Source organism: Anser anser, assembly GCF_964211835.1.
Source record: "Anser anser genome assembly, chromosome: 1".
NCBI classification, from domain to species: domain Eukaryota; kingdom Metazoa; phylum Chordata; class Aves; order Anseriformes; family Anatidae; genus Anser; species Anser anser.
In genome coordinates, this window is record NC_139720.1 from 14374386 (window position 1) to 14387915 (window position 13530).

At 38.3% G+C, this 13530-nt stretch overlaps 1 protein-coding gene across 7 annotated transcripts in view; it reads left to right on the forward strand.

Annotated features, from left to right (window-relative positions):
• The window catches only part of KMT2E (lysine methyltransferase 2E (inactive)), a 67948-nt gene that overhangs the window by 50232 nt on the left and 4186 nt on the right, over window positions 1–13530 (forward strand). For 5 of the 7 annotated variants that reach the window (XM_083819832.1, XM_083819834.1, XM_083819835.1 and 2 more), the window contains 10 exons: window positions 352–660; window positions 2750–3004; window positions 3177–3321; window positions 4066–4319; window positions 4453–4509; window positions 6025–6588; window positions 9263–9561; window positions 12107–12195; window positions 12295–12414; window positions 12567–12658. In XM_083819832.1, coding sequence (XP_083675958.1) covers window positions 352–660; window positions 2750–3004; window positions 3177–3321; window positions 4066–4319; window positions 4453–4509; window positions 6025–6588; window positions 9263–9561; window positions 12107–12195; window positions 12295–12414; window positions 12567–12658 — 2184 coding nt within the window. The remainder of the gene's footprint in view (window positions 1–351; window positions 661–2749; window positions 3005–3176; window positions 3322–4065; window positions 4320–4452; window positions 4510–6024; window positions 6589–9262; window positions 9562–12106; window positions 12196–12294; window positions 12415–12566; window positions 12659–13530) is intronic. The other 2 variants (XM_083819837.1, XM_083819838.1) reach the window with 1 other exon arrangement.

The following is a 13530-nucleotide window of genomic DNA, read 5'->3' on the forward strand; positions in this document are numbered from 1 at the left end:
CAGAAAGGATATTGAACTGAAAGACATAATAGTGTAAGCAGATGATTTCTAGCCTATAGATGAATGAATGTGGTATAGGAGTTCCTGTACAAACCTGCAGTGATCTGACAGGTGACTGGTCTGTGTGAATACTCTCCCAGTGATGCTTGCGAGGAAAGTATGGGAAGCATGGTAGTCTGCCTTGAAGTAGAGTAGAAATAGTAACTTTAAAGTGTTTTAGCTCTAAAAACAGAAATGAGAGGCTTTTTTTGACGTATAAAGAAGGAGGAACTGATAACAGTTTATTTTAAGAAAGAGATGTAGGTTTACGTGTGTATGAGATCCATCTACTAATTTTCTGTTTTGCACCAGGAACCAGCAAAAGAAGAAACTGCCACCAAGCCCACCCCAGCCAAGGTTAATAGAGCTAAACAGAGAAAAAGCTTCTCTCGTAGTAGAACTCATATTGGACAACAGCGTAGACGACACAGAACTGTGAGCATGTGTTCAGATATCCAGCCATCTTCTCCTGATGTGGAAGTAACTTCACAGCATAATGAAACTGAGAGTGCCGCACTGGTAGCGGAGCCCGAAACAGAAACTGTTGTTACAGAAATGGTTACTGAAACAGAAGCTCCAGCACTTAATAAATGTCCTACTAAGTATCCTAAAACGAAGAAGGTAAGTCTCTGGAGGGTGGGGAGGAGAGGATGGACTTTGAACAGAGGTTTATAAAAAGCGTAGACAGCTGCATTTATATCTTAGCTATGTATGGATAAAAAAAAATGCCTTTCTTCTTTAAAAATTACCATTACCTGGACACTCACTGGTAATAAATCAAGCTTTTAAAGTTGAGTTACATCTATTAGGAGGTGTTACTTTAGATTTTTAAGACACTTCCAAAATACAGCTTACAGAACAATTTTGGAACAAATGTTTTCTGGGGAAAGTACTTTCTAGATAGACTGAAATTGTATATATATAACTGAAACGTAATTAAAACTGTTAATTGCAGGTGGGGTGGGTGGAATTAGCTTTCCTTCCTTTATTCATCGCAGTCTTTAGAACGTGTTTCAATGGCAGTGAACTAAATATCTGAAAATAATTAGTTTCCAGTACTTTTGAAACATCTGTTCTGAAGTGAGTGGATTTAAATACTCAAAAGTTTACGTAGATATCTGGGAAGGAAGCATTCATAACTCTTCAGTGCTTCCTTTCAAATTTCTTTTATTGCAGTGCATTGCATGCAGTTTGAAGAAATGTTGCAGTATTTAAAGGCCCTCCAAAAATTTGAAACCTGCAGGAGTGAATAAAGCAGTAAAACACTCTGCTTTAAAAATCTGCAGACGGCATTTAAAAATTTCTGTTTTTCTTCGGCATGCTTCACAAGTTATTCTGAATGTTTTACTGGGGAGAAAATGGGGGCAGGGGAAGCAGAGGACGAAGTAACAGACTGAAACTTCTTGTTGATGAACAGTAACAATTGCTAGGTGATTTTAATTAAATCCACATATAAACGTAGCATGTATCTGTCTATATATCTTAAAGGGTACAAGAGTCATCCTATTAATTGCATCGGTACTACTTCTTGTCAGAGGGGAGCCTAGAATCTCCTCCTCCTCTTTATTTATGTTGCAAAAAAGCAGAATGAAGACACCTGAGAAGTCTGAATTTTACTATAGTTTTTTCCTGTTTGATATGTTTAAGGGTAAATATCTGGTTGTATTTTACCCAGTACATCCTAAAGTAAGGAGAAAGTCCTGGTTTGAAACTAAATAGGCTTGTTTAAAAAAAAAAAAAAAAGATGCTATGATAATCTGTCAAAGCCTTAACACTATATGAATATTTAATGTGCTATTTTCACATGTCCTTAGCTTTGCTTACTTCTATAAAATTTGGGAATTTAGTTCTGTGTAAAAGATTAAAAATATAAAGTGGATGAAATATTCAAGCAAAACAAGATGTTGCATTCTACACTGAATTTTTTTCAAGCTGCTACAGTGCAGTGAATGCTGGTATTTTTATTTCTTGTGTAAATCTTTCATAAGAAGCATCTTCATCTTCTAGTAATGCTCAAAAAAAGCTGAGAACTAGCTTGCAACTAAAGGTAGCCTTATTCTATACTGTACATTGCAGTGGATGATTAAAGCTGCATATTTTGAAACAAAGAATTTGGGTCTGAATCTCTTAAGTATTTAATTCAAAGACCTTTATACTTACTAGAGTTCAATTGTTTTATTTCTGGTTCCCTGTTAACAGGAACTAAAATCCACTTGCATGTTTTTCAAAAACACTGAACCAGATGGGGAAAAAAAAATACCCTTTTTGGTAAATGTGCTATAATTTAGCTACAATAAGGAAGAATGTTCAAGGCAACTGCCTGACATGTTGACTGAAGCAGAGTCCTGACAGCATGGAAGTCTGATAAGGAATTTACTTAACTTTGTCTAATTAGCATGACAAAATTTTCCATGACTTTAGGTGCTCAGGCTCAATTTTAAGTGTCTTGGAAGTATGTTCAGTGAAAGTTAAATGTAAAAGAACTAAATGTTCTTAGTTTACAGAAAAACAACCAAAGCTTCGTTATGTAGAGAAAATGTATACTGCTCCCTTTCATTCTCCCAGTTATTTCACCAAACTGTCTTCATATTCTTGCCCAGCTGTCTTCTGATTTGTGTAACAGATGACTAGATGAGTAATAAGACTAAAAACTTTCTGAAAGCCATTAATAGAAAACACTCATAAAACAGTTTTTTTCCTCTTTGTTTAGCACTTGGTCAATGAATGGTTAAGTGAGAAAAGCGACAAGACGGGGAAGCCTGCAGACAGTGTTTCAGAAAGGCCTCTGCGCATAACCACCGACCCTGAAGTTCTGGCTACTCAGCTGAATTCTCTACCAGGTCTCACATACAGCCCACATGTATATTCTACTCCAAAGCACTATATTCGTTTTACTTCACCATTCCTTTCAGAAAAGAGGAGGAAAAAAGAACCCGTGGAAAACATTACTGGCTCTTGTAAGAAGGTAATGCTTCCCTTCATTATGGTTTCCCATGCCATATTACTTAAAAATAAATCTTTATTTCGTAGCATGAATTCAGGCAGAAAAAAGATGCTTGGCAACTGATGTGTAATACATTTTCGAAGTATGTATCTTTAAGCTGCTATATCACTGATTTCAATTTGTTTTATTAAAGCGTTGGTTGAAGCAAGCTTTGGAAGAAGAAAACTCATCAGTGATTGATAGATTTAATTCGCCATCACAGGAGAGATCTAGAAGTCCAGCCATCAATGGTGAAAATAAAAGCCCTTTATTACTGAACGACAGCTGTTCTTTAACAGGTGATGCTTTTACTAATACAGTACATAAAAGTTGTTAAAGCGATGAGTTAATGAAAATCCCAGGGGCACTTACACTGTTTCCTGATAGTTTATCTTTGGTGGTTGTTGGAAAGAAAGGCTTAGTTGCATAGTAGTTGTTCTAATTTTCCCCTTTTCTTTAAAGTATGATTGATACAAAATAAGTAACAACCATTTCTCGTAGTGAATCTGTACAGACAGTCACAGTTAACAAAAGATTAATGTTTTTGAATATAAACATAAAGAGGTTAGATGTTGTTCTGTATATTCATACTGTTAAATTCAGTGGCCCTGTTGCACCCAGGTGAAAAGTTGTGTAATCTGTCAGGAATAATACAAAATGGGAACATGCTAGAAACCATGCTTCTGTGAGAATATGGAGCATATTAGATGATCCTTGTGTACAGAACTTGAACTTCCACTTCTTAGCTGAATAGTGTTAAAGATGCATAGAAGGAGACGTTTTTTGGAAATGTAGGCAGTTCTTTCCACCCTCCTTTGGGGTGGGGGAAGGGGAACAACACTTACTGATCTCTGTACGCTGTTAAGTTTATTTTTCAGGAAGTCTGCCCCTAAGGGAGATCTGTCAGCTTAGTAAGCTGACATGTGGAATGTGGATTTTTCATTCAAAATTTTTCATGTGGAATTCATAATTTTATTGCATCAAGCATTTAACTGTGATTACTATATCTAGATCTCCTCTACCTTTTTAAAATTTTAATGCAGATCTAACAACACCACTAAAAAAACGAAGACTGTATCAGCTGTTGGAGTCTGCATTCTCAGAAACGTCCACACCTACTCCTTCTCCATATGCCACACCAACTCATGCTGACATCACTGCCTCAGAGCCATCGCTGTTTGCTACTCCTCCTAGGGTAAAAACAGAAGATGAAACCTGTAGAAATGGTTACAAACCCATTTATTCGCCAGTTACTCCTGTAACTCCATGTATCCATGGGAATACCATGCACTTTGAGGTGAGATTTATAATGGATTTTGGTGTGCTTAGATTTTTATCATTCTTGGTAAATCAACATTTGTGCTCCTATTACAAGGGAGTGTGCTGTTTCTCTAGGCTAACAGTTAACGTGCAATTTCTTCTTCGTTTAGAATATTTCCTCACCTGACAGTTCCCCAGAAATAAAAAGGCGAGCTTACAGTCAAGAGGTAAGGATGTTTCCAAAAAACTGCAAAAGGTTTCTTGATTTTATCAAGAAACAAGACTTTCGGTAAATACTTTTCACCGCCATTGCAAGTTTTGTGGAATTTGTCTTCCTTACAGGTTTTATTTGTCTATTATTGTATGTTTCCACTTTTCCTCTATCTTAAACTGGTGCTTTTCTCCATTTTTTTTGTCACTTAAAAATCGTATTGGTTGTTGCGGATGAGCAATAACCACTGCAACTTACAGAAAAACAGCACTTGTGCTTTTCAGGCTGTATTTAGGTTTACATTAACATGTCTTCTTGTTACCAGCATCTCTTAAATGTTTTGGTTGAACCTAATTAAGGTTAGAGTGGGAGAGTACAGAAGAAATGTAACAAATGTGTTTCAAGTGGATTATTTGAGCTACAGCAGGTGCTGCTGGGATGGGCCCAGAGTATTCCCAGATAAGGATATATTCCAATGTAGAGGATCAAGCTGTGTGGTTGAACCACTAGAGGGCAACGTGATTCATAGATATGAGAACTTCCACAGGAATATCTGCATCCAAAAGGAGTGACCAAGTTCTACAACAATATGGAATTTGAATTGTGTGATACCTACAAAATAAGCATAAATATGTTGAACCATAAAATTTATAGTGCCTAAAAGGAATAGGTAGAAGTAATTAGCAATAAAAAAATCAACTGTTGATTTCTGGAGAAATTCACTTTTGGTTGATCTTGCAAATGAATGGTCTAAGTATTCTTTCCTTTGGGCCAAGTGTGGATGTATATATAAAGCTTACTTATTTTTAGGTCAAAATGTTAAATGTTGAAATGCACAGTTTTTCATGTGATCATAGCTTTTGATTGAATTTACTAATTACTTCTAAACTAGTGTCATTGAATATGAGTGTTTATCTGACTTAAAAAGAAGAGTTTTACTTAATAACTTTGCATTATATTGCAAATGATTTTAAAAGGATTCATGAACGCCTCAAAACAGGTTAATTTAGAAGAGATACTTCTAGCCATACTTCTGTGCTGGATTTTTCATGGTTAACAGAGTTTCAAGGAGTACAGAAGTCAGTTTCTGTAACTTCTCAATTTTTACCTCTACAGAATACTGATTTTTGATAATGGTGTTAAAATTGTAAAGTGTTCAGAAAAGCTTCCACCATTACCCCACCAACATTTTTTCTTGAAGTAAATGTGTTGACACTAAGGATCCCTTTTATGCTTAAGTTAAGCAAGGCCTTTGTAACTAGGGACTTGTTCCTGTTGAAGCTCCTCTTCTTCCTCTGCCAGTCATAAGTCAAACCTGGTATTAAAAGTTTATTTTGACTTTGGTTTGTACATATTTCATTAAAATGCTTTTAATGGCAGTAGTGGAAATAAGTGTCTGGCTACACAGCTGTTTCTTAAACTCATGGTACTGCAAGGTTTTAATGCCATTTAAAGGCATAGATGAACGTCAGAATAGTTGTAATCATGTTGCAGTATGGAAAAAGAGCTGACTTGTTCTTTCTTCGTGCAGGGATATGACAGAGCATCGATTCTAGCACTGAATTCTTTCAGAAATTCCAACCTGACAGAAATGGGTCTGCAAGAAATAAAGACTATTGGATATTCCAGTCCAAGGAATAGGACTGATGTCACTCGGCAGTGCACTGGCGAAATGGAATCTGTGTCAGACCTCCAGCTGGGACTCGAAGTTATTGAGCAAAGTGCACTGCATAAAAACCTGGAAGCCCCCACACATGATAGGACTGATTCAAACAGCCAATTAGAAACTGCTCATTGTGGACGGGGCACAATTTATTCTTCCTGGGTAAAAAGTCCCGACAGGACAGGTGTAAATTTCTCAATGAATTCTAATTTGAGGGACTTGACCCCTTCACATCAGTTGGAGGTAGGAGGTGGATTCAGAATAAGCGAGTCAAAGTGCCTGATTCAAGACGATGCTAGAGGCATGTTCATGGAAGCATCTGTTTTTTGTACTTCAGAAGATGGAATTGCATCTGGCTTTGGAAGGACTGTCAATAACGACAACTTGATGGATGGAAATTGCACACCCCAGAATCCTCCACAAAAGAAAAAGGTTATAATTTTAAGAATCGTTTGGTTTTTCTTACATAGTCTGGTAACGATATTTCTCTAACAGAAAGAAGCATACTAAAAATAACAACAACAACAACAAAAAACAATTGTCAGCTAAACTTTATTTACTACACTGTAGGCATTATTCAGGAGAACTCACGAAGAGCAAAGAGTAATGTTGCGTACATCCATTAGTAAATTTAATTTTTAAAAACTATATATACAAATTCACTTTTTTCTATTTTAATGTTATTTCTTATGAGTCTTAAATGAAATGCTCAATAAATAACTGCTTTTCAGGTTTGAAAATAGTTGCTTGTGCCACCAAGTATTAAAATATTCCATTCTGTTAGAATACTACCAATTTAATCGTATACTGGGAACATCTCTTATGAGTTACTACAGGAGGTTGCACTAGGGTTTATGATACTAACACTTGAAAATTCCAATTTTGAAGTACTTAAGGTACCTTGGTTTTGCTGTTATTGACTACACAAATCCATAGTTACAAGAAATCTTTTTTTTGGCTTGATTTCTTTTTTTGGAAGATAAGCACAGTATAAACTTGCTACTCTTCTCAAACAGCCCCTGTAGGTAAGTTCTTCGGTCATGGTCAGCTGGAACCAAAACTGGAGGTTAACCTGCATAAATGTCTTGACCGTGCTGCCAGGTTAAACTCCCTCTGCTCCTTGGCAATAGTTCCCAGTGCAGCAGCTTATGCAGTTCTGTCTCATAAACAGACAGTAGAAATTAATGTGATTTATTTTCTTCGTGAAAGTAATGGTCAGGGGACTAGAGGTGTATTATTTGTGTGTATACACGTGTACATAACATGCATGCACGATGGGGTTTTGATTTTTTTGGTCCCATCCTGCCCCCTTGCACTTGCCCCTTCTGCTGTGCTCTGGGACATCCTGCGAGGGAATGCTCATGACCCTCAGAAGTTTGCCATCAGAACTGGATTTTGTGTTTATCTCTCTTTATACTGAGATATAACTGAAATAAGGCCGTAGCAGTGTTCTTACCTGGTCCTGAGTTGTGTGAGAGGTTCTCCCTCTGCCTCCCCCCTCCCTCCCCAATCCCCTTAGAATTCACGTGTAAAGGTCTCAGTTGAAGGCAATAGCCAGAAATAATTTGGTCTGTACCCCTGAAAGAATGATTTTAAGGTTTTCCAGGGACAGACACACAAATTTAATTACACTTTGCAGTCTAAAAAGAGGGAAAACAATTCTCATTTAAGGTGAGGGGAGAACTCAGGATTTCTGTAGGAGAATAATAATTAGAAGCCTTGTGCTAGATCTGGTAAGACGTGCATGTTCTTACACAGTTGTTAGAAGAGGACACCCCATATCGCAGTGTTTCGATGGGCATTGCTTCCTTTAGTTTCTCTCAGCATTATACAAGTTCATCCTGTTTCAATATTGTACGTCCTGGCCATGTTTCGTAAAACTTGTCCATTCTTAACATTGAAGCTTTGCTTAAAGCAGTCTTCTTCAAGGGATCCCAGTGATGTGGAAATAACGTGAATTGTTTCAAAACAAGATAGTTCTTAGCCTAGACGTTCTCTTAATAGTGTTTTGACTCTTCATACCCTGGCATACAGATAAGTTTTTAATAGATAGAAAACCACCACCTAGGACTGCTAACAAACCAGGACTTCTTGGTTTCTGTCTCTGAGTAGAAATGGATGTCTGCTTTTACTGAGAATATAAACCATTTAATTTTTTGTTGTTATTGCACTTCAGTTTATTGTTTTGTGTTATAAAGAGGGTTCAGAGTAGATCGCTGATAAGTGGAAGGAAGGGAATAAAGTCATAAAACAATTTCCGCAAAACTAATTCTCTTACTAAACAAAGCAGGTCTGAAGGGGTCAGTATTTCGGCATTCAAATTGTAAATAGACATATGAAAGTATTTGATAATCTGTTTTTCTTAGTGAAAGTAATATTCTATAGTAGTGTCTATGCACTAATTTTTATATAAAATCGTGTGTATATGTATGCACACAAAAAAGAATAAAATATACACATATGTATATATAAAGTAGAACCACATGTCCCGTCCTGTGTCATTGGTTTTGCAAATAAACATTTTTACTTGAATTTTATCATTGAAATACACTCTGAATCAGTATCTCAGAGTGCGGTAAAGATACTAATTTAAAACAAGTTGCAAAACGAATGTCATTCTAAGTCACAGATCTTTTATATTAAGAAAAAAATATGAAAAGCTCAGTATCTTTTGATCTATGCAGTGAAGTGAAGCAAAATTTTGGTCTGTTTTTCACATGAGGTAGGCAGAGTGAGAGTGACTCAAGTCTCTTAAAATTAGCATTACGATATTGCTGTCCTCTTAGTAACACTGCGGTTCCAGGAGGGGCTGTGAAGTCCCTTGTCGCTTCAACCAGCAGAAGGGCTTCAGCAGTGAACCTTTTGCTGTTCCGTAAACTTCTGCCTCTTCAGAGGCAAAGTACATACCTCCTCTCGGCAGAAGCCTTTCTTTGCGTCTTCTTTGATAGCCATTACTAGATCTGTAAATTCACTGCAGGTGTGGTGAGATACCTTCAACTATGCCCGTCTTTTAGAGCCAAGTAAATGGTATGTCTTACTAAAGGAATATATTTAACTGAAAATGGCAAGAAGGAAACAAACTTTCTTCTAATCTTTTTTTCCGTAGGTATCCTTACTAGAATACCGTAAGAGACAACGAGAAGCTAGAAAAAGTGGCTCAAAGACAGAAAACTTTCCCCTTGTTACCGTATCTCCTCATGCAGCTGGTGGAGGAAATATAAGTAGTAACAACGGTGCTAACGATGGGTATAACAACAGTGGTGAAAATGGGGAGCAAACCGATAATGCTGCGAGCCTACCTGTACCACTGCCAACTACTGTTTATAATGCAGCTCCAGAAGACGCTGGTAACAACTGTGCAATTAAGGAGACGTCAAGTGAGAAGAGTGAGCCAGAGGTTCAGTGGTAAGTTACAAAACTGTAGGACAAAAGTTCTGGTGAATTATTTACTTAATTCTAAGTCTTCTATTTGAAATCTTCTGTTAATAAGCGTGCAGTTATGGATTACTTTTTTATGGATTATTTGAAAGAAGCCCTTCTTTCAAACTAGTAAACAGTTGTCGTACCTCTTACCTCAGAAATATAGTAGACACCTCCTGAAGATCACAGAATCACAGAATCGTCTAGGTTGGAAGAGCCCTCCAAGATCACCTAGTCCAACCTCTGACCTAACACTAACAAGTCCTCCACTAAACCATATCACTAAGGGCTACATCTAAATGTCTTTTAAAGACCTCCAGGGATGGTGACTCAACCACTTCCCTGGGCAGCCCATTCCAATGCCTAACAACCCTTTCAGTAAAGAAGTTCTTCCTAACATCCAACCTAAACCTTCCCTGGCACAGCTTTAGCCCATTCCTCCTCGTCCTGTCACCAGGCACATGGGAGAACAGACCAACCCCCACCTCGCTACAGCCTCCTTTAAGGTACCTGTAGAGAGCGATAAGGTCGCCCCTGAGTCTCCTCTTCTCCAGGCTGAACAACCCCAGCTCCCTCAGCCGCTCCTCGTAAGACTTGTTCTCCAGACCCCTCACCAGCTTCGTTGCCCTTCTCTGGACTCGCTCGAGCACGTCCATGTCCTTCTTGTAGCGAGGGGCCCAAAACTGAACACAGTACTCGAGGTGTGGATGAGAAGATGAGAATATGGAGATGAGAATATGAAGATGAGAATATGGAAAATTATCCATAAAATACTGGTCAGCTTATTTTCATTCTGCTTTAGTACTTTATTTTTCAAGAGCAAAAATAGCTAGAACAAGAGAGATCAACTAGTTCTGTAGCCTGTAAAATTGTATAAGTGCAGTTGTGAATATTTAGAAAATGGCGTGGAGTACGCATGGCATGCTCCTTCCAGAGCTGCACGAGTCACGCTGTGTGTGCTTGCCAAGGTGTGTGGTGGAGGGAGCTACGTTCGGATGGAGGATGTTACAGTGGCTTTGGGAGATGCTGAAAATCAGACTCAGTATGGCCTTGGCTCTGCATTTAATGTCCTTGCATTGTCACTGCTTTGTCTATGGGCTGAAGATAATACTCTTCATCTTAAACCTCAAAACCTTTCCAAAACCACTGTAGGAAAGAGGGGTGGAATAACGGAATAATTAGTATTGATCAACAAAAGCTTCTAGAAGACTCTGAGGAGTCTGTTTTTCAGTGATCGAGTTGGAATGTGTGCTTTGTGTTTGCTGTCACTTAAATGCAACATGCAGAGATGCATGCAGTCTGCCTGACAGTTCCTTCTGCTCAGGTAGACAGCACGTGGAGATACTTGCATAGTTGCTTATGATGGCTGGCTGGCTCCCCTGCGTGCAAGCCATATGCTGGGTTGTACTCCCTGCCAGATACTCCGGCAGCCTTCAGATCTTGGGGAGAGGTTCGGTGTGAAGGGGGATGACACAGAATGACTTCGGTTCGTGTAAATGTTTTGCAACGTTTTCCACTGTGGTTTTTGGTAGCCTTAAGATAGATGGTCAACTGTGTTGACTCTGTCTCCAGAATGTTACTAGCACAAAATAAACACTGCAGAAGTTCTTTATGCTATAGAGGAGGACTGACAGTGTTGCAGATGAACATGGGCTGAGGAGTTGAATACCTCTCTGCTCAGATGCTCCAACTATTCCAGAATAGAAGGATTTTGTAGAGCCAACTGAAGGGAGAACATAAGTGCAGTCTTCAAAACTTCACTGAGAAGTGGCTGTAAGTTCATAATGCAGAATGTAGTGTACTGTATTGTAAGCAAAGAATGTGGGAAATAGGCCGAACTGGGAAGAATTTGCTAGTAACTCTTTTGCAGTACTCCTGCAGACAACCTCCAAACTTTTAAAACAACAGCACTGTAGAGTATTGCAATATGCTCTTGCCTGAAATAAAACTGAGTTTTGTAGAGTGCTGCCATTACTGTTCTTTATGTTCAGATTGTGAGAATGTAATCGATTATAAGACAGAAGACATGACTGTCACTTCACCTGATATCTGGTGAATGAAATCTAAAAGCTTAACTCCCATACATCCGGAGTTGTGCAGTATTTACAACTATGGATCTGCTATTGAAGAGCAAGCTCTTTTTTAATAAATAAATGACTATTTCAATCTTTTCAAGAAGGCTTTCTACAAATTGAAACTGTGAAGCAGTACTCACAACCTGTAGTTCTTGATCTGTCAGATATTAAGAATAAAAAGACCTCCACAGATCTACAGATAATCTTTTTCATATTGAGAGGAATTGTCAGTTCTCATAATGTAAGAAGGTTGCAGGAGATTGGTATATTTAAAGTGTGAGAAAACAGATCTAAAATACCTAGCCAAACGGCATTCCTTAAGTAGGACCAGTTATTTGGCTCTTACAAGCAATCAACACTGTAAATTCTCTGGCCTAGTATTTGCATGTACAGTGTCCTAAATTTGGTCCCTGGGAGTATATCGCCTTACTTTAACATACACTTCCCTCTTCCAGGACTGCATCAACCTCTGTGGAACAAGTGAGAGAACGAAGTTATCAGAGAGCGTTACTTCTCAGTGATCATAGGAAAGACAAGGACAATGGTGAGTTGATTTATCGTGGCAAAGGTAGATACATCTAACCAATTCCTTAGGTAGTCCTTAATCATTCTAATGTTATGTTTGGGTCTGCTTCATCTGTAGGGGGAGAATCACCCTGTAGCCCCTGCTCACCGTCTCATGTTCAGTCTCCACCTTCATCTCATTCAAATCTCATTTCCCAGTTGCAGCTTAAGGTCCATTCTTTCACTGAATGTATGGAAGGTCAGTAAGCAGATGACCTTGTATGACACTTATTGAATAGTCTCTTACAACAACGTTAAGTAGCTCTTTAAAGTCAAATACAAAGTGCTTAGTGATCTTGGCAAAAGACCTTTTCCCCCACTGTTATATTTACTTCTTATTTTTGTTTCTAGAACCTGATACTGAAAATCCAGAGCCTACTTCTGAATGTCCGTCCCCAGATACTTCACAGAAGACTTGTAAGAGTCCTTCAAAAGCAAGCAAGGTGTGTGTGCAGGTGCATGTGTTTGCGTGTATCAAGCATATGTACAGGTCTCAATTTATTTTTAAAATGTTAGCATCTTGATTTTCTATTGAGATTTTTTAAATGTTACCATCATGATTTTCCACTGAGTTGAACGTGTGTAGTAATTCTGTTCAATAATTTAATGTAGGTAAATATCTGTAAGAATATTTGTAGTAGGTCCAACATGTAGAAGTTCCATCCAAGTGGGTTTGTGTTCTGTTCTTTCAGTAGCCGTATCTACTTACAAGCTCTTCAGTGTCCACAGAATGTGGTATCAGATGTATCAGTGGTCTCAGTATTGCCACAGTTCTGCAGGTTGAATGCCAAAGGACTGACAGTCAGAACTGACAGAAGTAAAATGATTTAAGTACTTCTTACCTTAACAGGAGTGGCTCTTGCCATGTCAGGATTTGGTACTGTTTGGCAGTAGAGGCAGTGATATGCAGAAACTTGTTTAGGAACTTCCTGTATGATACTAAATGCAGTAATTCAGGTTATAATGTCCAGTCTGCTTGCGTTATACCAGTTTTAAAATGTTAAATCACTCTCAAAAAAAATACTTCGGTTTTGTAAGTAGTCATTTGGAATTACTCCTTTCAGACTCAGAAATCTGAAGCTTTAACATATAGGAGATTCTGACTTTGCCTTGATGGTCATATTCCTATTAGTATTCTCAGGTGCACTTGCTAGGCTTCGACTTTAAAGAACAAGGGGTCTGGAGAACAAGTCTTACGAGGAGCGGCTGAGGGAGCTGGGCTTGTTCAGCCTGGAGAAGAGGAGGCTCAGGGGCGACCTCATCGCTCTCTACAGTTACCTGAAAGGAGGCTGTAGAGAGGTGGGGGTTGGTCTAT